Genomic DNA, 25,784 nt, shown 5'->3' with positions numbered 1-25,784 from the left:
GCATAAAAGACCACCCGACCCAGGGCTTGGGGCCAAATTTAGTGGCATTGAGGGAGCTCCTCCCTAGTCCCGACCCCCAAAACAAGCACTATAAATCCAGAAGGGTTTTCTGCCAGGGCATCTTCAACCCACTCAGTTTCCTTCTTCCTCACTGGATTTCTGTTCCTGCCTCCCCGAGCCGCAATGACAGAACTATTTTAAGCAGTTACACCTTCCTAAGCCCACTGACCTCAATGTATTTAGAAAGTTAACTGCTGTTACCTAGGAGGAGACCATGGCTGCTTCTCTGCCAAACCTCAGCAGGTAGGAGGGGGAGCTTAGGCTACCCACAAACCCCTCCCTCCCAGGAGCTCCACCACCAAGTTTTAGAATCTCTGCCATGTCCAAGGGCTTCCTTTTGGCTTCTTGAACCTGTGGCAAGAATAATAGTGACTGAATTATTGTATTCAGTGTAGCATTTCTTACTGTTTATGGAGAGCCTTCTTCTGTTTGGCAATTTCACTCATCTGTTGGCTCATCGCAGGAAGCTTACTTGACCCTGAAAAGAGAAACAAATGCAGCCTAAATCAAATTGCTGCTACGATTTGTTCTGATGCAGCAGAACAGAAGAAGAAGAGTTCCTCAGTGGAACAGGCTTCCTCGGAAGGTGGTAAGCTCTAGGGCTGTTGGGAAAAAATTCGGTAAAATTCAGATTCGGCAAAATTCGGCCCATTTTGATTTGAAAAATGCTGAAGTCTGAACTCCCTCGATTTGGATCTGTAGAATTTGGCACTAAGTTCGGAGTTCGGGGGAAAATTCGGCCGAATCAAGCCATTAAAAACACAGTCGTGCCTTTCTGTGGCTCTGGGGGGCATGTTTGGAGGTAGAGGTCCCAAACATTCAGTGTAGCTTGAGGGGACCATTTTTGCAAGAACCCCCAAGTTTTGTTAAGATTGGGTCAGGGCCCCCAGAGTTATGGGGCCCAGAAGGGAGTCCCCCCATCTGCCCATTGGAATAAAGCCATTAACAACACATTCGCTGCTTTCCATGGCTCTGGGGGGCATTTTTGGAGGAAGAGGTCCCACACTTTCAGTGTAGCTTGAGGGGACCCTTCTTGCAAGAACCCCCAATTTTTGTGAAGATTGGGTAAGGGGCCCCCAAGATATGGGGCCCGGAAGGGGTCCCCCCCAATCTGCCCATTGCAATAAAGCCATTACAAACACATTCGTGCCTTTCTGTGGCTCGGGGGGGGGCATTTTTGCAGGTAGAGATCCCATACTTTCAGTGTAGCTTGAGAGGACCCTTTGGTCTGCCCATCAGTCTGAGGGTGAAATGCACTTGACAGCCCCTGCTCCACCCCCACCAACTTGAGAAAAGCCCTTCAAAACTTGGCAACATATTGAACCCCGCGGTCACTGATTATCTTGCACGGGAATGAGTGATATTTGAAGACATGGGACACAAACGGCCACCTTTGGGGCAGAGGGCAAGCCTGCACAAGGGACCAAATGCACTTGTTTGGAAAACATCTGTAACTACCCATAGTACCATATCCCCCCTGCTGAGAGGGAGATCAGTCATAAAATCCATGGCAATCACTTCCCACGGTCTCGAGGGTATCCAACGGTTGCAACAACACGGGGGGCTTCCCTGGGGGCCATTTGGCGATGGCACAGGTGGGACAACTGCGAATGAAGGAATCCAAGTCCGAGCACATTTTTGGCCACCAAAACTGCCGACGGAGCAGGTAAAGTGTCTTTACGAAACCAAAATGTCCTGCAGATTTCACCCCATGAGCAAGACCCAACACCTCCCCCTGGAGTATTTCAGGCACATACAACTTGGTGTCTTTAAACCACAGCTCCCCCCGCTCAATGAGATTCGCGGGGAAGGCATTGGCTAACTGTTTTGTTTGGTAACCCTGGACCAAAGCGTCTCTGAAGGAACTAGGTAGCCCCTCCAGGAGAGGACCATCAGAAATTGAGCAAGAGAGTTCAGGAGGTTCCTTGGGAGTAGGGCTCGCAGGTTCCCTGACACTTCCGTCGACTGCGGCGGAGGGAGGGGGCGAGCGTCTCCCTCGGGCGCGGGACTTCCGTAACCCCAGGAGACCGTTGTGTTTGGGCATGGGTCTGTACGGCTAATGTAGGCGTCAGACCCCTATGCATGGGAGTGAAAAGCGACTTCGTGGGGCTCTCCAGTTTGCTCGGGTATTGGGGAAGCCGGGACAGAGCAGTCTCTGTAAACGAGCCGTCGCTCTCCTAGGGAGGTCGTACAACGGGGGATCGGGGGAGAACGATCCAAGCATCCAATCCTCCCCCCATGTCTGGAATCATGGGACCCTTGGGAAGCGCTCCTGATGCGGCTGCCACCCGCGTGGCCGCAAGCGCCTCTGCCTGCGCCGCCGCCAGTTCGGCGGCCCGAGCATCGGCCGCTGTAGCCAAAAGCTGTTCAGCCTCCCGTTGTAGCAAGAGCAAAAGTTCCCCGCGGTTTGGGAGCAAGGGCACCGCCTGTTGCGCTAGCTCCACGGGTACAGGGCAACCAAAACAAGGCTCCAGAATTTACAGGACCATGGTGTCGGTGGCCATATCAGCCGGTACATTGAGTAGCTGCAAGACCGCTTTGGCGGTGGCATTCTCCGCCTCCTGGTGAAAACGGGGTCGATCAGGAGACGGCTCCTCCAAAGTCTCCGCCATGGGAGCAAGAGGTACAGGATCTTGTACAAGTGGAACAGTCCCCTCCAGGAGGGTCTCGCTCCCGCCCAATACGCAGTGCCTGGCAACCAGTCGGGTAAGGAATATAGAGTCCTGTTGGGCTAGGCGTGCTTCCTCGAGGAGAGTGGCAAGCCAACGGTCTCCTCCCGGGCCCAATGCGTGTCCTCCCAGGACTCCATGGGTGCTGCTCTCTCAAGGTAGACCCACTGCAAGGTGACCAGCCCCGCCAACCAATGGGACTCCTGATGAGCACGGCACGCTTCCTCCAGGAGCGACCGCTGGAGATCCTTTCCTGCAGTCCCAGCCAGGACGCGGGCGTTCACAGCGATTGCAGTGGAAAGTTGGAAAATGGGATTAGTAGCCTAATGTCAGTTCTGGGCTCACTAGATAAATCCCACAAAATGACTTCTAGGCAGGCCTTCCATAGAAAGGTGATTTATTGGAAAATATACAGCGAGTTACAGAAACCGACTTGGAAATTGGCAAGGATGCTAATGGGGGTGAAGCACTAAGGGTATGGGAGATATAACGGTGAACTTACTGGACAACTACTGGTTGCTACGGCAACCCCCTGATAATGGCAACCCCCTGTTCCCAGGAAGAGCAAGACAAAAAAAAATACCAGAGCTGAATAACAGTTCGACCTTGAAGCACCACCTGGCTTAACCACCGAGTGCCAGGCCGGTGCCTGACAAACACATTCACAGCTTTCCACAGCTCCGGGAGGGGGCATTTTTGGAGGTAGAGATCCCACACTTTCAGTGTAGCTTGAGGGGACCCTTCTTGCAAGAACCCCCAGGTTTTATGACGATTGGGACAGGGGGACTCGAGATATGGGGCCCGGAAGGGGTCCCCCCCAATCTGCCCATTGCAATAAAGCCATTACAAATACATTTGTGGCTTTCCGCGGCTCTATGGGGGCATTTTTGGAGGTAGAGGTCCCACACTTTCAGTGTAGCTTGAGGGGACCCTTCTTGCAAGAACCCCCAAGTTTTGTGAAGATTGGGTCAGGGGGTCCCGAGTTATGGGGCCTGGAAGGGGTCCCCCCGTCTGCCCATTGGAATAAAGCCATTAAAAGGGATGTACTAAAACGAATGACAAGTCAGCCCATTGGATTCAATGGAGAGGCTGCCCAGCCCATTGAAGATAATGGGAGAAAGGAATGTCGGTTGACTTTCATTGACTCCACTGAAATACATTACAGGGGATGTACTAAAACGAATGACAGACTAGCCCATTTGAAACAACAGGAGCGGCTGCACAGCCCATTGGAAACAATAGGAAACAACTAGAGAGAGACTCACTGACCCACAGGTAACTTCACACGAAGTTGGCAACCGGTGAAAACAGTAGAAAGCACAGTCCCACACAGAGGAAATCAAGCCCACCCCCCAGCAGAACAGGAAAACCCACCTCCCTTTGGCTTCCCCCCTCACACACACACACACACACACACACACACACACACACACACACACACACAGAATTTCCCCCCCACATACACACACAGGGAAAAAAATTATAGAGAATTACAGAGAAAAGCCCCCAAATGGGTCTTACTGTGGATGTCTTCTTCTCTTCCATCAGGAGCAGGGACTGGGAGTCAGGACTCAGGAGTAATCTATGATTCTAGCAGACACACACACAGATTATCTCTGGCCATTTATGCACGGGAGGTTTTGCCTTGGATTTGCCGCTCTCTAGATGCACATTAAGGATCGCCTGCTCCCAATCATTCCAGTGGGTGGATGGGGGGGGGACCCTATAACTCGGGATTAATTGCCTTTTAGTCAGACCCCCGGTCCGGGGTAATGGTACAGCCCAACTGCCGAGGCAACCAGACCCCAGGGCCAGGATAATGATACGGCCCAACACGAATGTGTTCTTAAAGGCTGTATTCCAATGGGCAGATGGGGGGCCCCTTCTGGGCCCCATAACTCGGGACCCTTGACCCAATCTTCCCAAAACTTGGGAGTTCTTGCAAGAAGGGTCCCCTCAAGCTACACTGAAAGTGTGGGACCTCTACCGCCAAACATGCCCCCCCAGAGCCGAGGAAAGACTCGAATGCACGCACACACACACCCACGGGAATCTCTCTCTCACACAAACAGACGCTCTCTCTTTCTCTCCCCGGGCCGCACAGCAGCTGGGCTCACGCACTCAACCGTGACTGATTGGCCAGAAGAAGACCCGACTTGGCCACCATTGGCCGTGGGAGAATGCTGCTAGTTGCTTACTAACTGACGGTTATGCTGCTGATTCGGAGCCCCTGAATTTGCCGATTTTATTCAGCGATCGCCCCGATCTCGCCAAATTCAGCTCGTCGTTTTCCCGCCTTTTTTTGAATTTTGTTCCATCCGAACTGAAAACTGCCAAATCATGGGAATTTCCGCTGTTTTTCGGTTTGGGACGAAACAAATCGACAGCCCTAGTAAGGTCTCCTTCCCTGGAGGTTTTTAAGCAGAGGAAGATGCATGGAATCTGTCAGCATTGCTGATTCTATGACCTTAAGCAGATGATGAGAGGGAGGGCATCTTGGCCATCTTCTGGTCATGGAGTAGGGGTCACTGGGTGTGTGTGCGGGAGGTATTTGTGAATTTCCTGCACTGTGCAAGGGGTTGGACTAGATGACCCTGGTGGTCCCTTCCAACTCTATGATTCTATGATCAAAAGTGGAAAATTCACTCAGGATCAGAGTACCTTGTTGCCAAGTCACTTACCATTAAATGCCAACTCGCTTACCATTAAATACTCTTGTGACCCAACGGGCCTGAAGTTCCACGGCTGGCATGATGGATCCGGCTACCGCTATTAAGCCAATGATCGCCAATGTGGGCTTCTCCAGATGAGGAGGGAAGATTTGCTTATAAAGGGACATGTTGCTTCTGCAGACACTGCGAAGCGATTCTTCCAGAAAGGGGAAGGATGGGGCGTAGCCCGTCGCAAAGATGACCACATCGATGTCCTTTTCGACGGTACCATCTGTGAAGATGGCAGAAGCCTCACCGAACTCCTTCACGTTTGGCTTCACCACAATAGAACCACAAAGGATACGGCTGGGCAGCTCATCATTCAGAATTAAAGGTATCCATGAACTGTGAAAAGGAGGAGCAGGAAAATGGCCCTTCATGTGTACAATGGCCCATCTGTCTTAATTCATAACCCTTGTTTTCTGTCCCTCGAACCCTTCCCAGGATGTCAGCTGTTTGTGAAAGATGTTGGGGGATATCTTTTGGAGATATTGGGTGAAAACGCATGGTCGCTTTATCCTCCTTTATTCCCTGTTTAAGCTAGGTTTCAGCCAGGATCGAATGCAAGTTCGGCGAAATGCATTCATTCGATCCTGGCTGAATCCTGGCTGAAACAGGGAATAAAGGAGGATAAAGCGACCATGCGTTTTCACCCATAGTTAAACCTACACAAAGGCACACAGAGATGTGTCACCTCCTGCCCCCCCCCCCAAGTCTGTAGAAGACAAGGAGAAGAATGGGCACCACCATAAACAGCAGTGAATGCCAGTGAGGTGTTAGCAGTTAGTATGTCGGATAGGATCTAGGAGACCCAGGTTCGAATCCCCGCTCTGTCAAGGAAGCTTGCTGGGTGACCTTGGGTCAGTCATGAAGGAGCCCGTATTGCTCCTGGACTGGGACTAATGTTCTGATATGTTCCATAATATTGTGTTCTGCATGTGAATCCAGCATACCTGGGTTTGATTAGAACCAACAAACTGTCATGGTCTAGTTGGATTTGTTACAAAAACAGGTGCCCTTTCCCAAATGCTTTCCTTCAGGGTAAATAGATTATAGAGATTACTAGGAGAAAAATTAGTTGATCACAGGAACATTATTGTTCTTCAACAGATTTTCAAGGGATATCTGTCCCCATAAAGGAAAGATCAGCATGCTTTGGGAATGGCTATTGTTTAGTAGACGGTTACTTCTTATATATTGCTAATCCCCAAAACTCCAGCTTTTCTAAGCAGGGCCTGATGACTGTCCAAACCATTAGCAAGTTTTCCCTTCTTTATACATGCAATTCAGTTCATAGCAGTACCTTTTAAGAGGGATCAAGCCGTAGTTCTCATGGTTAAACCACCGGCCAAAGATCTTTTCCAGTACCCTCCTCGCCATGCCTTCTGGAAGAAGCTTTTGAATGGAATTGCCAAAGCGATTGGTGATAACCATGTCGAAAGGCCAGCCAGCATCTGAAATGCGACTCAACACCCACGTTCCACTTCTGGTGCTGAGAAAGACCTAAAGAGGATTCAAAACTGAGAGGAGTATTCCTAGGAAGGGCCAACGGCTCAGCAGACCCTGGAGAGCTGGCGTGGGATGTGAAGAAAGGTGTGGCTAAGACTGCAGCTACACATCATTGGGGGTTGTGCTATTGTTGTACTTGATTGATGTCCCCATGACTGGATAACTGGATTGATGTCCACATGACTGCTAAAACACATGGACAGCACAATATCCAGTGATGTGTGGATTTGGTAGGTTTGCCAGCCCTTGGCTGGCAACTGTTTGAAGGCTTGGGTGGGGGGACACAGGTAGAATGGTCTTGCATGATGTCCTTTCCAGCTGAAAAAACCAGGAGTGACATTCCTGAGATGCATGACAGTCTAGGAATGCCCCAACCTCTACAGTTTTTCTCTTTTAAAAATATATATTTTTATTATTTTTCAACAATTTTAACATATTCAGTTGACATTACCTTCCATATAATGTAAAAAAAAAGGACTTTAACAAATTCTTAGGCATTTGTCTTCAACATTAAATCAAATATAATATAGTGAACTTCCCCACCGACCACCTCTCTCCCATCATTAAACTGGTATCTCCTTTGTACTAATATCTTCTAATCCTGATACTTTTTTAAAAAATTAATATTATAATTCCCCCTTATATTATTCCTTTTCATAAATGATAATAACACAGTAATATTAATAAGCAGGGGGAAAAGCTGAAAAAAAACCATTAATTTTTTTCCCACATAGTATATTTAATACAGTATCTTCCAAGCCTTCATCTCTATCAGTTATAATGGATTAGATCTTAAAAAACACTACAATCTAAAAAAAGAAGAAGCTAATTTAATATTGTAATGGTTCTACTCCCCCCCTTCCCTTTATAAAAAAAAAAACAAGTTAGTATTCTTCTGGCTTTCTAACCCTTCTTTTTAAACTTTTTCTTCTGACTGGAATTCTTGGTGGTGTTTGCAGATTTTCTCAAGTTGGTGTCTTGTCTTTGGCTATCTTCACTTCTTGGCCTTGGGCTGTCTGTTCTTCTTTTTGTAATCCTGTAGTAAGTTCTATCAGTTCATTGTTTCTTGCCAAGAAATTTTTAACATCTTCAATTGAATTGATAGAGTGTTTAATCTGTTTATAGGTGAAGGTGAGTCCTTGTGGCAGCAACCAGGAGTATTTTATTCCTCTTTTCCTCAGAGTCTCAGTAAAATCTTTGTAGATACTTCTCTTTTCAATCAAACGGCATGGAATGTCTTTAAGAATTATCAGCAGTATACCATCTACAGAGAACTGATTTTCCATATGGAGTTTCATGATGTTATTTTTCAACCTGATGTCATAAAAAGAGATGAATATCTCTCTGGCTTTTGCATTCGGTACTTGAGTTGACAGGGGGATTCTGTATATTTTATTTATTGCATAGTCCAATTCTGATTTAGTTAGTTGAAATATATTAGCAAGTGACTTGACAATAGTCTGTCTGGTACCCCCCAGTCTTTCAGGCAAATTTCGAATGCGTAGATTAGATTCTCTGTGTTGCAGGTCCAAAACTGCCAATTGGTCCTTCAGTCACTTTTCCTGGGATTGCAAATCTGCAGTTTGTTGAGCCTGAAGTCTCATATCTGTTTTAACTTCTTTCAAATCTTCAGTGATATTTTTGACTGTTAATTCCATCTTATTCATGCCATTTTTTATTGCTGTGATTTGGTCCTTTGTTTCCTTAATTTCATTTGTCAAGCCATTTAGTTTTTGAGTAATAAGCAAAGTCATTTGTTTGGCTGATTGCTCCTGTTGCTTTAAAATCTTTTCAAAATGCTCCTTAATTAATTGAGTCTGCATAGCAAACATTTCTTGTGTCCCTTGGCAATTAGAATCCATAGTTGTCGTATTCAGATATTTTCCAGACTAATAAGTCACATACAAGCAGGCAATACAGTGTAGAATAGTTACTGGGTAGTTGGAAGTCTCTGGTTTGGCTTTAAATCCAGTTGGTAACTTTTCCTGTCAATCAATTTTTTAAGATTGTTTTGCTTGCCTTCTAATTAGCTTTAAAAGTTAATTAATTTTTTCAGTCAGAAGATCAATTACAATCCTGGGAAGAGGGGTATAGAATCCTCAGTCTTTCCAAATTGCAGTAGTTGAGAATAGATTTGTAAACAAAGAGAGTTCCTGTAACTTACACAGGTTTCAGAGGTCGGAGTTCTTTGTAATTATCTTGTTCAATATTCGGCATTAGATAGAAGAGATCAGAGCCTGCTTCCGCGAGGCGTTCATGGCGATGGAGTCCTCCTCAGCCGGCGGGGCTCCGACCAGCCCTCCCCCATGCAAGCAGCTCTTGTGGGGGGAGGAGTGGGAGTCAACTGCTCTTCTTCGGCAGCAGGGGGTTGCCTGCTTCCCGATCCACTGTTTAGGATCGGTATCGGGGCTACCTCACGGGCGCCCCGGTCAAAACGCCTCTTGGTTCCCCCGAGCGAGCTCGGGGGACATCTTACTCGGATCAGCTTCTAGCAGAAGTTCACCCAACCTCTATGGTTTTTACCACAGAGATCAGGGGAAGCCCTAGAGTGTTGCATGACACAGTGATGTCACTTCCATTTTTTCGGACAGAAATAATGTTGTGCCACGGTTCCCTCTCTTTGCTCTTGCTGCTGTCAGCAACCTGGCAGCCCTTGGATGTGGCTTTAGTGACTGTGAACCTGAGCAACCCCTCAGCAAGGGTCTAAATCAAATTTTGCCTTGGTCATGAACTTAGTGGCCTTAGTCAAAAAGGGCAAGAGTCCAGTAGCACCTTAAAGACTAACAAAAATATTTTCTGGTAGGGTATGAGCTTTCGTGAGCCACAGCTCACTTCTTCAGATACAGCAGCTGTATCTGAAGAAGTGAGCTGTGGCTCACGAAAGCTCATACCCTACCAGAAAATATTTTTGTTAGTCTTTAAGGTGCTACTGGACTCTTGCCCTTTTTGACTAATGCAAACAGACTAACACGGCTACCCACTGTGAATTATCTTAGTGGCCTTAGTAAGCCATTCACTATCAACCTCTGCTCTTTTCCCCAGACTCAATTTGACCACTAAAATTAGACAATAGAAGCAAGCAGGTAGAAAACAGAACAAGGTGCCTCCACCTCCCCTTTGAATGAACTGGTGTCCATTTGGAGTAATCCACTGCCTGAGCTCCCTCTGCAATAAAGTCTAAGAGACCACAATTCATGAAGTCCCTGGTTCCAATTGTGCTTTTGCAGTGAAACCTGGGTTGCCAATCTCCAGGTGGGGCCTGGAGTTATCCGAGAATCACAACTGATCTCCCAAATATAGAGAAAATATAGAGAATATAGAGAAAATGTTCATGGAGGAGAGGGCTATCCATGATCGCTACTAGTCAAGATGGATACTAGTCATGATGCATGCCTATTCTCTCCAGGAACGGAGGAGCATGCCTATTATCTTAGGTGCTGTGGAACACAGGCAGGATAGAGCTGCTGCAGTCGTCTTGTTGGTGGGCTTCCTAGAGACACCTGGTTGGCCACTGTGTGAACAGACTGCTGGACTGATGGGCCTTGGTCTGATCCAGCAGGGCTTTTCTTATGTTCTTATATTCAGTTTCCTTGGAGAAAATGACAGCTGTGGAGGATAGGCTTTGTGTCACCACACCCCACTGAGCAATCTCACCAACTCCACCCCCTTCAGGAACCACCCCCAAACCTGTAGGAATTTTGCAAGCCGGAGGTGGCAACCTTACATGAAACCAGCAGATGGCCTTAGGCAACCAATGATTTCATGCATCTTCAGTCTTTCATCTGCACCGTTATGATGATTATAAGGATTATAATGTATGCCATGCTTTGAACAGTCAAAGGCTCTGTAATGTGATTGTATCTCATGCTCAGGGGTTAAATCAGCAATGCATAGCAGCCAAAGAACAATTACCTTAGCAGTGGTGCGGCTGAGCTCTGTAGCAATGTCCCCTCCGGTATTTCCGGCACCAACAACAAGGACTCTTTTCCCGTCAAACCCGGTCTGATCTCTGTACTCCCAGCTATGCAGGTAGCGGCCCTTAAACTTCTTTATGCCTGTGAAGAAAAAAGAACAGAATGCCTCACATCCTCTTGTTCCACAAGATCTTTCTCATAGGGCAGGGATCTCCAAACATGTTGAGGCTGTGAACACTTTCTGAATTTTGAGAAAGGTTAGCGGGCCCTACTACAAATGGCTGCCATGAAAGGTGGGACTATCACAAAATGGCTGCCAAGGGGGCCAAAGCGGCTGCGGCGGAGGAGAAGGAGGAGGAGAAGGAGGAGAAGAAGAAGGAGAAGAAGAAGAAGAAGAGCCCTGCTGGATCAGACCAAGGCCCATCAAGTCCAGCAGTCTGTTCACACAGTGGCCAACCAGGTGCCTCCAGGAAGCCATAAACAAGACGACTGCAGCACCACTGTCCTGTCTGTGTTCCACCGCACCCAAAATAATAGGCATGCTCCTCTGATACTAGATAGAATAGGTATGCAGCATGACTAGTATCCATTCTAACTAACAGCCATGAATACCCCTCTCCTCCATGAATATGTCCACTCCCCTCTTAAAGCTCTCCAAGCTGGCAGAAGTGTTGGTTTTTATATGCTGACTTTCTCTACCACTTAAGGAAGAATCAAACTGGTTTACAATAGCGTACCCTTCCCCGCACCACAACAGACACCCTGTGAGGTAGGTGGGGCTGAGAGAGCTCTAAGAGAGCTGTGACTAGCCCAAGGTCACCCAGCAGCCTTTATGTGGAAGAGTGGGGAAACCAACCCGGTTCATCAGATTAGCGTCTGCTGCTCATGTGGAAAAGTGGGGAATCAAACCTGCTTCTCCAGATCAGAGTCCACCCCTCCAAACCACCGCTCTTAACCACTACACCATGCTGGCTCTCCTATAAGCGAGGCACAAGCATCTCCTATAAGCGAGGCACCTCTTTCGGTCTTTCCTGCACACCTTCCATGATGCCTCCTGCGGGTCTTCTGAAATCCCCTTCTTAGGTGAGGTGGCGGAAAACCAGGACTGGCCCTTTACTTCAGAGGAGAAGCAGGTGGGCACCAGGAATAGGATTGCCAGCTCCGGGTTGGGAAATACCTGAAGATTTTGAAAGTGGAGTCTGAGAAGGGCGGGGTTTGGGGAGGGGAGAGACTTAAATGCCATAGAGTCCAATTGCCAAAGCAGCCATTTTCTCCAGGGGAACAAATCTCTATCAGCTGGAGCTCAGTTGTAATAGCAGGAGATCTCCAGCTAGTAGCTGGAGGTTGGCAACCCTAACCAGGAAACAAATTGTCAAGCCAAATGGCACCCACGGGCATGAAACTGGGGATCATTGCCACTGCACAATAACATAATTACTATGATTATCTAATAGGCAGTAGTCTCAATGCTAAGTGGGCAACAACTTTCAGCAATAACAGCTAAGGGGAACTTCCATTTTCAGAGGCAGTATACTTCTTGGTTAGATGCTAGGGACAGACCACAGGGGAGAATGCTGTCTTGCTACTGTGTCTTCAAGCTTCCCAGAGATATCTTCCTGGTCATTGATGGTAATGAAATGCTGAATGAGATGTGCATTTGTGTTTCGGTCCACAATGTTTTGAGAAGCTGAAACTACTTCTGGCAGGAATTAATTACATCATTTTGGAGGAAGACGTGTAGTATGCCCAGCAAGTGCCACTCCACCAAAGTTAAATAACTTCCTGCCCATCTGTTTCAGCTTCTCAAAACGTTGGGGAGGAGGAACCCCTTTTCTCCCCACACCGCAGTTCCAGGTGCAAAAAGGACATTCCCGTGTGATTGCAGGGAACATAAGATTCCCCGCATTTTGCCCGTGTTTTCAAATTCGAGATAAAACAGGCCTTTGAAAACCCGGGCAAAATGTGGGGAAACGCAGGGGGAGAGCAAGGTGACCTCTGAAATGGCATGCATAATCAACACAAAGACCCCAAGTCATCAGAGGGGTGACCAAGAGGAAAAAGTCATGCATAAAAGGCCTTAGTCCACGTACAGTTTCCAATCATATGTTCCTAACATACCAGGAAAAGAATCCAGCGGAAGATTCATCTCTGCGTAACGGCCACTGCAAACCATAACGGCGTCAAAGACGGCTGATTCCCTCCGTCCATCCTTCTCGGTACACACCACCCATTGTCCTGTGGCTGTGAAATCTGGATGTTTTTGGATGCTGCATACCGTGGTCTTTTATGAAACAAAGGAAGAGAACAAGGCATCTTAGAATCATAGAGTTGGAAGGTACCACCAGGGTCATCTAGTCCAACCCCCTGCACAATGCAGGAAACTCACAACTACCTTTACTGACAGCATCATGATAGACTTAGGAATCTGCTGTATTGTGTGTGCTTTTGTGGAGATGTGTAAATACTTAGAATTGAGGAGATTCTCAGGAATAGAGTATGGAAATTGTTGAAAAACAAGCCAGAGGCAAGCAGGAGAAAGACCTAGTGGAATGACGCTACACTTTCCGCTACCCTTTCATGACTGGTTCAGCATTTATTTCCAGAGTATTGTGATTCTGTGGATCTCCTCAATCCCAGATAGGGACCAATCCCCAGGTCAATTACACTTTTCTGTCACTGGCTACCACTAACTTAAATTGTTTCTCCATCATTCCCTATTTCTCATGACTACCACCACCAAATCCTGGCAAATACAGTGCTGTGAGCAGATTAGGGGGTTCTCAGCCCCCTCCCAAACCTGTTACTACTGCTCAAGGTTCCTTGAGCAAAACTGTAGGAGAACGTTTCAGGGTCTTTTAAATTTATAATGCAGATGTCACCTAACACCCACCAGTAGAAAAACCTACTGATGTCTCTGAACAAAAGAACATAAGAAAAGCCATACTGGATCAGACCAAGGCTCATCAAGTCCAGCAGTCTGGTCACACACTGGTCAACCAGGTGTCTCTAGGAAGCCCACAAACAAGACGACTACAGCAGCATTATCCTGCCTGTGTTCCAAAGCACCTAATATAATAGGCATGCTCCTCTAATGCTGGAGAGAATAGGTATGCGTCATAACTAGTACCCATTTTTACTAGTAGCCATGAATAGCCCTCTCCTCCATGAACATGTCCAGTCCCCTCTTAAAGCCTTCCAAGTTGACAGCCACCACCACATCCTGGGGCAGGGAGGTCCACAATTTAACTCTGCCAACACTTTGGTTGAGAATAGCGACAGTTTCCATCCTGGTTGGCCTCCCTCCCTTCCCCCCTTTCCCTTCCTTCTCTCTTTTATCCTGCTTTTAAAATTTATAGTTTTAGATACACCTATCCTAATGCTGATCCCTCCCCTATTGAGACCATTTTCTCCTTATTCCTCTCTTGGTTGGCACCCACCACTGGAATGATCAATGGGCGCCTTTAGAATTTTTGAATGTTGAGAATTTTAAGTGAAACTGTGATGTTTTAAATGGTTGCAATATGTTGTGAGCCGCCCCGAGACTGGCATTGCCAGGGTGGGGTGGGATGCAAATAAAATCAATCAGTCAATAAACCAATTGTGGTAGAACCACTTTCCTTTCTCTTAAATTTACTCCTCACCTTCAAGTGTATGTAGTCAAGAAGCTGGAAGTGTTCGGCGTACATTCTGAGGTACTCCATGACCACAGAGTGATGAAGGTAGTTGGGGCAGCCCTCCGGGAATGGGAAGTCACTGAAGGAGGTCATTTCCTTTGACGTGTTGGTTATTACAGAACTGTAGACATTAGTTCTTCCCTCTTCAGGTATTTCCTGTGCAGAAACAACTATTGCGTGAGCTTCTGAAAGGGTCCATTTCCACCTTCTCAATGACACTGGCCAGGGCGTCTCTAAGGATTCTGCCCCCCAAGCAGGTATTGTATGCCATCCTCTGTGGGTCCAAGCTGGCAGCCCCACAGCATGCGGCCCCCTCAGGCTGTACCCAGCAGGTGGGCTGGGTGCAGGAGGACAGCTGGGTCAGCGGATGCCTGGATCCTGCCCCCTATGCTATGCCAATGGCTAGTTCTGTAACCAATAAAGCTGCAGGCATTTCCTCCAGCAAAACTATGTGTATCATTTGCCAAGCTTTTGGGGACCTTGGGCTCAAGCTTGGGTTGGTTGGCATGCTCCAGGAGGGAGGTTTAGGTGCTAGTGTTGGGCTCCTGAATTAAGCCCTGTGTCTGCATCGACAAATTCATTAGTAGCCACAACGCTAAATGACCAGATAGGCAAGCAAGCCACCTATTTGACTCTGTAAGCCCCCTTCTATCCGTTTGCCCCCTTCTCAGCATGGGGTCATAAATAACACATTTTTCCTGTAGGGGCAAAGTAGTGAAATTATGTTCTTCCCTACACACCATGTACCTGGTGCAGTTTGCCCCTATGCACCTCTGATCTCACACGTTTCAAGTTCTTCTTCACTGTAATTATATATGGCAACTGTACAGCACTGTTGAGCGTTCCAAGCTTTTCGCATACATTATTTTGCGGAAATCTTTAGAGCTACCTGGTGAAAGAAGTCCCTGTAATGACTGCTGTATTGCAGACAGGAGGGGAGGAAGTTCTTAAGTAGGGGTGCCAACCTCCAGGTGGTGGCTGGAGATCTCCCGCTGTTACAACTGCTCTCCAGGAGATAGAGATCAGTTTCCCTGGAGAAAATGGCCACTTTGGCAATTGGACTCTATGGCATTGAAGTCCCTCGCCTCTCCAAACCCTGCCCTGCTCAGGCTCCACCCTCAAAATCTCTAGGTATTTCCCAACCCAGAGTTGGCAACCCTAGCCTTGAGGGAGGGAGCAAAGAATGCTGTTTCGTTCTGATCCTCACCGCCCAGCTATGTTGGGTCACCTGAGGCATCCTCCTTCAATACACCACCAGCAACAGGAATCTGTGCAGCTGGTTTCCTGTACCCATGGCAAGGAAAGGTTTTCCAAGGCAGCCCTCTCACAGGACCTTCTTTCATGCCTTCTTTCTGCATCTAGTGATTATATTCTTGTCATTCTAGGGATGAAGACTTGTTGCATCTCTCAGAAATCAGAGGAAAGGATTCTACTGTGGTGCATTCAAAGTAGGGTGGACAGGTCCCTCCATAGGTGTGAGGTTTTGGGGGGCGGGACTGAGGCGATCGTGCATGTGCATGGCCTCACTCAATGCAGTCACATCACTCCTAGGTTTACCCCGGAAGCACCACATCATGTAGCTGCTTTAGCACTCAAACCCTCAAAACACTGGCATCTGGGAGTTTGAGTGCTAAAGGGGCTGCAGTGATGCAGCGCTTCCGGGGGCAAACCCAGAAGTGACAGGATCACGTCGCGCACGGTTGCACGCTTGTGCAATCCCCACTCTTGAGCAGCTGGGTGGATTGGCGGGCAATTGCCTGATGAAACCACCCACCTGGCAACCCAAATTCAAAGGCACATCCAAATCAAGTCTTAGAGGAATTTTTTTCACCCAGAGTACCAACTAGGATTGCCAGCTTTGAGTTGGGAAATTCCTAGAGATTTGTGAGTGGAGCTTGGGGAGGGCAGGGTTTGGGGGAGGGGCACCTCACTTTGTCCTTTAAAGCGACCTCCTCAGGCTCCGCCCCAAAAACCTCCGCAGGTGGCGAAGAGAGACCTGGCAACCCTAATGCAAAAGTTCCCGGGTTCAATTTCTGGTATCTCCAGTTGAAGGGACTAGGCAAGCAGGTGATGTGAAAAACCTCTGCCTGAGACCCTGGAGAGCCGCTGCCGGTCTGAGTAGACAATACTGACTTTGATGGACCAAGGGTCTGACTCAGTATAAGGCAGCTTCATGTGTTCATGTGTTTTATGTGTGACCATATTCTCCAGGGGAACGGATCTCTGTAGTCTGGAGAACAGTTGTCGTTCTGGGAAATTGCCAGGCCTCACCTGGAGGCTGGCAACCTTAGTACCAACCCTGTTTCCTCCCACCTTTACAGCACACTTGACCAAAGTCCTGACCAGCAAATTTAATGCTGATTTGGTCTTCTGCCTTGCCCTTCCCACCACACTTCAGGTGGGTTCTCTGCCCGTTTTAGTTTTCCATTTATTTACAGTCCAATACCCACTGCACCCCTCCCTTTGCGCGCTGTCTATTCACACCTTAAGAGAATGCCACAGTCTCCCGCTTAGCTTGAAAACCCCATAACAGAATTTCTAAAATCACGGCTTCTTTCCAAGTCCGAAGTTGACTCACCTTGAATTGCCATAGTCCCCCAATGCCGTCGCTCCTCTCAAAACAGGTGGGTTCCAGCCCTTCGTCCAGGCAGCATTTAAGGGAGGCCAGTCCGCTTACCCCTGCCCCAATGATCGCCACTTTCTGTGCCATGCTCTCCGGGAAGGGCCCTTTCAGGACGCATACCACAAGGAGAAGGGTCTGAAATTAGTTTATGTGCTGCAACCTCTTCCGTCCCTACGAGTCAAGTCCAAAGTCCATTTGAAACTTTGCCTGTTGTTTCCAGCAAGATCTGGGATGTTGTAAATGGATTATATGCCATTAAAGATTTATGAATGAATGAATGTTGTAAATGGGGTGTTTTTCACCCCTAGGGAATATCTCTAAACGTCGCAGTCAATTGGGATAAGCTCCATTTACCTGCATATGTCAGTTATGGACATTCAAAACGGCACTGTTTGTGTTTAAGGTGGAGTGAAACTCTGCTTACCTTTCCCCCTTCAGTCCTTCCCTGCCGTCAAGCAGTCAGTTCCAGCGGCCCCTTCTTTTTGCTCAGAACTCCTTCATACTCACTACTGCTCAGTTATTCTCCCACCAGAAGCATCTGTGAACCCAGTTAGGCTTTTAGAGAGCCCCAAGAAGGAGACGACGTTTCAGAACCGTGGTTTCCTTGTACAGAGCAACTTTCTTTCTGGTCTAATGACCTGAAGAGGAACTGTGAATCAGTTACGATCAGGGAGTGTAGAAAGTTGCGCACGTTTATGAAACAGCATAATGCGGATTGCGACAGGGGAAATTACAGGGTTACAGACTGCAGATTTGTATTTACCTTTATTAGTTAATGGGACTCCGTCCAAATTCTTATTTCCTTTCTGGTAATCCTGAGTCCCCAGCTTGCTGGGGGTAAAAGGAAGATGACTGGGGAAGGCACTGGCAAACCACCCCACAAACAAAGTCTGCCTAGTAAACATCGGGATGTGACGTCACCCCATGGGTCAGGAATGACCCGGTGCTTGCACAGGGGACCTTTACCCTACCTAATCCTGACTCATTCTCTCTCTGGCCATAATTCGACAAGGAATAGAGAATAAAACTGCTGCTATCATACTGCCCTTGTACGAATCTATGGTGAGACCACGCTTGGAATACTGTGTTCAGTTCTGGTCACTCACCACGACTAAAAAAGGATATTGCAGAGCTTGAGAAGGTGCAGAAAAGAGCAACTAAAATGGTGTCTAGAGCAACTGGCCTATGAGGAGAGGTTAAAATGTTTAGGGCTGTTTAGCTTGGAAAGAAGGCGGCTAAGGGGAGTCATGATAGAGGTCTATAAAGTTATGCATGGTATGAAGAGAGGGGACAGGGAGAAGCTTTTCTCCCTCTCTCATAAAAACAGGATGTGGGGTCATCTGCTGGAGGGTGAGAGAATCAAAACAGATAAAAGGAAGTGTTTCTTCACACAACACATAATTAAATAGTGGAACTCCCTGCCCCAGGGTATGGTGATGGCTGCCAACTTGGAAGGATTTAAGAGGGGAGTGGACATGTTCATGGAGGATAGGGCTATCCATGGCTAGTAGTCAAAATGAATACCAGTCATGATGCATACCTATTCTCTCCAGTATCAGAGGAGCATGTCTATTATCTTAGGTGCTGTGGAATACAGGCAGGATGCTGCTGCTGCAGTCGCCTTGCTTGAGGGCTTCCTAGAGGCACCTGGATGGCCGCTGTGTGAACGGACTGCTGGACTTGATGGACCTTAGCCTGATCTAGCATGGCTTTTCTTATGTTCTCCTTTCAGAACTTCTGTTTTTCTCTCACCCAGCATTTTAAAAAGGCAGGACTCCCGGAGCAAGATTTGAAATGTAAAACCAGCAACTGCTCTGCCATCAGCTAGGGCTGCCAGTCTTCAGGCAGGACCTGGAGATCCCCTGGACTTACAAGTAACCTCCAGACTACAGAGATTGGTTCTCCTGGAGAAAAAAAAGCTGGTTTGGAGGGTAGACTCTATGGCACTCTGCCCCCACGTCACCCTCCTCTTGGCTCAACCCTGAAATCTCCAGGGATTTTCCAATCCGGTGCTGGCAACCATACTACCAGCATCCTCCTGTCTCTGCCAAGCTTCCACTTTTGGCTTGTCTGCCTGGTAGGGTTGCTACCTCCAGATTCTAGCTGGAGATCTCCTGCTATTACAGCTAATCTCCAGCCGATTGGTGAAAATGTCTGCTTTGACGATTGGACTCTGTGGCATTGAAGTCCTTCCCCTCTCCAAACCCTGCCCTCCTCAGGCTCCACCCCAAAAACCTCCTGCCTAGTAAACATCGGGATGTGATGTCACCCCATGGGTCAGGAATGACCCGGTGCTTTTTGATGTGGTTAGACCGGGATCTCGGAACTCTGGGCTCAAATCCCTCGCTCTGCCATGAACCTCACTGCTTGAACTCGGGCCATTCCCCATCAGCCTTACCTCACAGGTAGGCTAACCCAGAGGAAGGGTAAATAATGTACATAGTCCTGAGCTCTTTGGAGGAAGGGCAGCATAAAAATGTATTAGGTAGCAAGATAGGAGTATGGGTTCTCCTTAGAGCCGATAAATAAATGCTGGACATTTGCAGTGCAACCCAACAGCTGCAATTCTGCTTAGGACTGAACTGCAAGGCAGCTGTGTGTGTGTGAGAGAGAGTGTGAGTACTGTCAAATCACAGCTGACTTATGGCAGCCCTGTACAATTTTCGAAGCAAGAGATGTTCAGGAGATGGTTTGCCATTGCCTGCTTCCACATCACGAACCTTGGTATTCCTTGGAATACTAACCAGGGCTGACCCTGCTTAGCTTCTGAGATATAACAAGATCAGGCTGTGTGTGTGTGTGTGTGTGTGTGTGTAAAGTGCCGTCAAGTCGCAGCCGACTCATGGTGACCCCTTTTGGGGTTTTCATGGCAAGAGACTCACGGAGGTGGTTTGCCAGTGCCTTCCTCTGCACAGCAGCCCTGGTATTCCTTGGTGGTCTCCCATCCAAATACTAACCAGGGCTGACCCTGCTTAGCTTCTGAGATCTGACGAGATCAGGCTAGCCTGGACCATCCAGGTCAGAGCCATCTTTGGAACATTTTAAAAAGACTGAATTACCTCTGAATGGTGCGCTCCAGATGTCTTTTCACTAAAGAATGACACAAACCTTGTAAAATAATGGGTATGACAACATTTACCAAGAATGTCCAGTTGGGGAAAGAAACCACAAATCTTGGAATATTTTAGTTACTATATTTATTAATTTTTGGAAAGATCGATACAAGTACTACTTCTTTGGTATATCATAAAGTCTTTCATTAGGACATTATTTTCCTCTTATATGGTAATCATTAAACATCTCATTCCCCCCTTTCAGTATCTGTACCTTAGTCTGAAAAAAAGTTGATATACTGGAGTATTTGTTGTTAATGACTCAAGTCTAAATCAAATCCTAAGCTTGTAAAGCACTTTGTAAATGAAGAAAGTTTCATTAAGTGGCCTAAGCATGTAAGCAGTTCTCATTTCGGCTGTGTGAGGCCCAGGTTCAAATCCAAGATGAGCCTGAGGCCCCTAAGAAAAAAAGAGGATTGACAGTCATTCTTCATACAGATTGTTTGAAGAAGAAATTACACAGGATCCAGGTGTACAAATATACATGAAAGTGCCTTATATAGAATGAGACCATTGGTCCATCAATGTCAGTATTGCCTGTTCAGACTGACAGCAGCTCTCCAGGGTCCCTGGTAATGTTATTCTATATCACCAATTACTAGGGCTGCTAACCTCCAGGTATCTGGAGATCTCCTGCTATTAAAACTGATCTCCAGCAGATAAAGATCAGCTCACCAGGAGAAAATGGCCACTTTGACAATTGGACTCTATGGCATTGAGATACTGGGGATTGAACCATAGACTTTCTACATGCCAAGCATATACTCTACCGCTTAGACACAACCCCACCCTGTAATTCTATTGAGCCATAATAGCTCAATAGAATCTCCATATATAGAACAATCATATCTCTGGAAACCAATTGATGTAGGGAAGAGGCTATCAGTAGGAGAGAGCTGTGGCCATGCTATTTTTGAGGCCTTCCTAAAAGTATATGGCAGATTACTGATGGAAACACAGTTATATTGGAGCCACAGTGCTATTATTTGGTCTCTACAAAAGTCCCTGTAGCTTCTCTCTTTTTTAATCTTAAAGACGACAGGGCTGCTCTTCTCATATTGTTAATATTTTTGTTGCAAAGATAAATGCTGTACATTACAGAGTAAATGACTGTTCTGAAAACGGGACATTTAAGCAAGGAGCAGAAATAGCCACCTCTGCATTTCTAAATCTCCATATATTTCAAGTGTATTTATTTGCATCAAAACTGCAAAGAAAAGTGCACATAGCAAAGAAACAGGAAAATATAGGGCCAGTTCAGACAATATGGCAGCTAAGGAATATTGGGGGGACGGGGGGACGGGACACATTACCCCTCCATCCACCATACACTCTGGCCCCTCCTCTAATACTGAGGGATGTCCATAAAGTGGTACACAATCCAATCTGGTCAAATCTAGTGCACGCAGGTACCACACGCATGGCTGGAATCCTACATGAAATGTAGGACTTCAATTCTGCCCGTGATTCCAGATGGGCAGCCCATATTAGTCTACTGCAGGAAAGTTAAACGGAAGTCTTCAAAGCGAGACCAGTCTGAAACAGGAACCGGTGGAAGAGAAACCATCCATTCAAAGCGGGCAAGTCCCACTCCCAACAATAGATGGATCAAAGGTATTTATTACGGTTCACGACCAGCAAACCCAACAATAAAAGGTGTTCAATTCAATTGTGCCAATGGAAATTGTGTATGCAGGATTTGACTCCATCTACTTCAGGGGTCCTCAGCCTTTTTGAACCTGTGGGCACCTTTGGAATTCTGGCACAGGGGGCACAATCACAAAATGGCTGCCACAGGAGGCGGAGCCAACCACGAAATGTCAGGAAACAAGGTTATGTATAACTAATAATAACTCGTCGACATTTCTGGAAGAATCTCTGTTTAACAGGATGGCTTTTAATCTTCACAGTCAATCAGAAGCCCTGCTGGGTAAATGCCCCACCTAGCCCTTTCCCACTTTCTAAAAGCACTTTCTAAAAGAAATTTGGGTGGGAAAGTAAAGCATGCTCCCCCAACCCCTTCCCTTCCCAGTATAGGGCCAGCACATTGTCCAAATTAACTGAAAGAAAAGAGTGCACTAAGTATGCTAAGTTGGTACATTTTCAACCACTGTTTCCAATTCTTGCCAACTATTAAACTTAACCAAACAGCTTTGAGATTAAGAAAACATTTGAACCTGCTTCTCAGAAAGGCTGATTTCCTTAAACTCTTCATAGAATCATAGAGTTGGAAGGGACCACCAGGGTCATCTAGTCCAACCCCCTGCACAATACAGGAAACTAACAACTATCTCCCCCCACATCCCCAGTGACCCCAACCCTCCCCCTGCCATGCAGGATCCCACAATCAAAGCACCCCCGACAGATGGCCATCTAGCCTCTGCTTAAAGACCTCCAAAGACGGGGACTCCACCACCCTCCGAGGCAGTGCATTCCACCTTCGAACAGCCCTCACTGTCAGAAAGCTCTTCCTAATGTTTAGGTGGAATAGCTTTTCTATTAGTTTAAATCCATTACTCCGTGTCCTAGTCTGTGGAGCAACCGAGAACAAGCTAGTTCCCTCATCAACATTTCACTTTTTTCAATGTTACTCAGACTGAAAGTCAGGTTTTAAATTTGCAGGCAAAAATACTGAGTTTTAATGCCATACCGTTAATTTCCAAAACTGGCCCCTTTAACGTAGCAGTTGGTTTTTGGAATTGCAATGCATTTTTCTGGGTTAGGAATAGGCTTTCGTTTGCTGAGATCCCTCTTACACATTGAACAGATCTGAATTCTGGTTGTACAGCCCCTTCATCCTTCTTCCCCTCTACAAGATGACGGACATAGACAGAAAGCAGGTATCTGGAAAGACAGAGAGCCAAGCCATAAAGCCGTCGGAACTAATTGAAACCATAGAGAATCCCAAGAAACACCGCAAAGAGGGCCAGAGCTTTCAGCAAGGATGCAATGAAACTGGACGTGTCTTCTACCACCCGGGTTCTCAGGGGCTTCATGGTCCGCTCCCACTGGTTCATGATGGCATCCCTGGCTCCATCCCATTTCCCTGGTCCAACCAGGCGGTACTGGTAGGGGGAGCAAGGCCCAAAGAAGATCTTCATGGCCAGTTTTGGGTCGCTGAGAAGCAGAGCTGGCACGCTGGGCTTTATGCCAATTGAGCAAGCCAGCTGGTCCATGTAAACGAGGCAGTCTGTTTTCAGAACCTCGTCAAAGGACAAGCCGAACCTTCATGGAAGAACAAAAAAGGGGAGAGGGGAAAAGAAAGATTAGCATTTGAATACTTTGTTCCTAACAGCCTGCACAGGAAATATGAAGAAGAGTTGGTTTTTATACCCCACTTTTCTCTACCTTTAAGGAGGAGTCTCAAAGCGGTTCACAATCACCTTCCCTTCCTCTCCCCACAACAGGCACCTTGTGAGATAGGTGGGGCTGAGAGAGTTCAGAGAGAACTGTGACTGGCCCAAGGTCACCCAGCATGCTTCATGTGGAAGAATGGGGAATTAAACCCAGTTCTACAGATTAGAGTCTGCTGCTTATAACCACTACACCACATTGGAGCTAGTATCAGAGGGGCATGCCTATTATATTAGGTGCCATGGAACACAGGCAGGATGCTGCTGCAGTTGTCTTGCTGGTGGGCTTCCTAGAGGCACCTGGTTGGCCACTGTGTGAACAAACCGCTGGACTTGATGGTCCTTGGTCTCATCCAGCATGGGCTTTTTTATGTTCTTATGAGCTTCAGGTCTCCACCTCAGGGCTTTTGAAGTGTCAGTATCCTCAGAAAATGGGAAATTTGTACAGTTACTCAGAAGAACCCGTGTGGCAATAAATAAGTGTATGTGAGTAAATGCACAGCATTATGGTTTTGGTATAAATATTCTAAATCAGCAGGCTGGAATTTTCTTGGTAGCAGTGGGACGAATGGGTAATTTTAAGACTCTGGCCTTCAAGATCTTAAGGGGTGCTAGGTATCCTTTAGACTTCAGCTGGGAACACAGAATGAACACCCCATAACAGTAGCCCTCTATATGTGACCCCTCCCATGTACAAGCATGACATGGAGAGCAGGAGCCAGTAGGAGCATGCTGGCTTCACCCCCTCCTCTGCGGAATCACTGACCCGTGAGCATAGCGCCTAGACACAGAAGAAGTGTGCACATGTATGTTGGTATAGATCTAACCTTCATCCAAGGAGCTGTCCTCCATCTTAACTGGCTTTCCCATTGGAGCAGGAGTCACTTAAATTGAATGAAGCTTCTTTAGGCTGGTAGAAGGCTTCAGACTTTGCTCATTGGACTCATAAGCTAGGGGTAGGATCCATCCCATCCCTCCCCTGTGGTGAGGATGACACTTTCGATACATTCTTGATCACAGTGGCAATGGCGTCAATGTGTGCATATTTCCTCTGGGTGCAGGTGCCATGCTTACAAGCCAGGGAGCACATGGAGGCAGGGCATTTCTTTTTCTCCATCCTAAATCTGTTGCCCATCAACCTCATTGGATACCCCGAGTTTTAGTATTGTTATGACTCCAGCCCATGCATGATTTTATATCATGGCCTCCCTTTGTTGTCCTTTTTTAAAACTTCTTCAAAGGCCTTTTATACATGGCTGTTTCCCCTGCGGTCAACCCTCCGACAACTTTGGGTCTTTGTTTTGATTATGCATGCTGTGTCTGACCATCAGAGGTCATCTTGCTCCCCCCCTGCATTTCCCCATTGCAAGCATTCATGGGAAACTGAGTTTTCCCATGATTCTTTGGAGACGAAGCAGCCATTTCAGACTATGAAAAGTAAGTATTTTTCGAGGTAGAGTTACCAAATTTGCAGTGTAGCTGCAAGGGACTCTCCTTGTATGAACCTCAAAGTTTGGGTCGGGGGGGTCCAATTTTATGGGGTCCTGAAGGGGGCAACCCCCTAATACTTCTCTATGGAGGAGGGGGCGACCCCTTCAGGACCCCATAAAATTGGACCCCCTCACCCAATTTTCATCACAACCCTTAAGGTGGGAAACCAGCCAACGTTCTATTTCAAAAAGGAACTTGGCATTAGGGTTCCCAATTCCAGGCTGGGAAATTCCTGGAAATTTAAGTGAAGAGCCTGGGGACAGACCTCAGCAGGTTATAATTAGGGTTGGTAACCTCCAGGTGCTGACTGGAGATCTCCCACTATTAGAACGGATCTCCAAACAATAGACATTAGTTCCCCAGTTATAATGCCATACAGTCTACCCTCTAAAACAGCCATTTTCTCTAAAACAGCCATTTACTCCAGCGTGGTGCAGTGGTTAAGAGCGGTGGTTTGGAGCGGTGGACTCTGATCTGGAGAACCGGGTTTGATTCTCCACTCCTCCATGTGAGCGGCGGAGGCTAATCTGGTGAACTGGATTGGTTTCCCCATTCCTACACAGGAAGCCAGCTGGGTGATCTTGGGCAAGTCTCTCAGCCTCACCTACCTCATAGGGTGTCTGTTGTGGGAAGGGGAAGGTAAGGTGATTATAAGCCAGTTTGAGTC

General features: G+C 47.2%; 2 protein-coding genes across 2 annotated transcripts in view; both read right to left on the bottom strand.

The window, feature by feature from the left end:
* Positions 1-461: 461 nt before the first annotated feature.
* LOC130493939 (dimethylaniline monooxygenase [N-oxide-forming] 2-like) lies at positions 462-17,253 on the bottom strand. Its single transcript, XM_056867566.1, has 7 exons — positions 17,116-17,253; positions 14,505-14,693; positions 12,982-13,144; positions 10,862-11,004; positions 6,720-6,943; positions 5,433-5,785; positions 462-538 (listed from the first exon to the last, which is right to left on the bottom strand). Exons 1-7 carry the CDS (start codon positions 17,245-17,247, stop codon positions 462-464), a joined length of 1,281 nt encoding a protein of 426 aa, XP_056723544.1. The 5' UTR covers positions 17,248-17,253.
* Positions 17,254-23,043: 5,790 nt separating this feature from the next.
* LOC130493849 (flavin-containing monooxygenase 1-like) overlaps positions 23,044-25,784 on the bottom strand; it is a 35,714-nt gene continuing 32,973 nt past the window's right edge. Inside the window, exon 9 of the mRNA XM_056867440.1 lies at positions 23,044-23,498. Coding sequence (XP_056723418.1) covers positions 23,156-23,498 — 343 coding nt within the window. The 3' untranslated portion in view covers positions 23,044-23,155. The remainder of the gene's footprint in view (positions 23,499-25,784) is intronic.

This window comes from Euleptes europaea, chromosome 2, assembly GCF_029931775.1.
Source record: "Euleptes europaea isolate rEulEur1 chromosome 2, rEulEur1.hap1, whole genome shotgun sequence".
Taxonomy (NCBI): Eukaryota; Metazoa; Chordata; class Lepidosauria; order Squamata; family Sphaerodactylidae; genus Euleptes; species Euleptes europaea.
Note: the sequence above shows the minus strand (reverse complement) of the source record. Positions and strands in the feature narration are given on the sequence as shown.

Excerpts from the sequence above, each read along its gene's own strand:
- LOC130493939 (XM_056867566.1), bottom strand. The coding sequence starts at position 17,247 with ATGGCACAGAAAGTGGCGATCATTGGGGCAGGGGTAAGCGGACTGGCC. Across the intron at positions 11,005-12,981 it reads TCCGCTGGATTCTTTTCCTG|GCATAAAGAAGTTTAAGGGC; the intron begins GTATGTTAGGAA and ends TTTTCTTCACAG. Across the intron at positions 5,786-6,719 it reads TGCTATGAACTGAATTGCAT|TTCATGGATACCTTTAATTC; the intron begins GTATAAAGAAGG and ends TCCTTTTCACAG.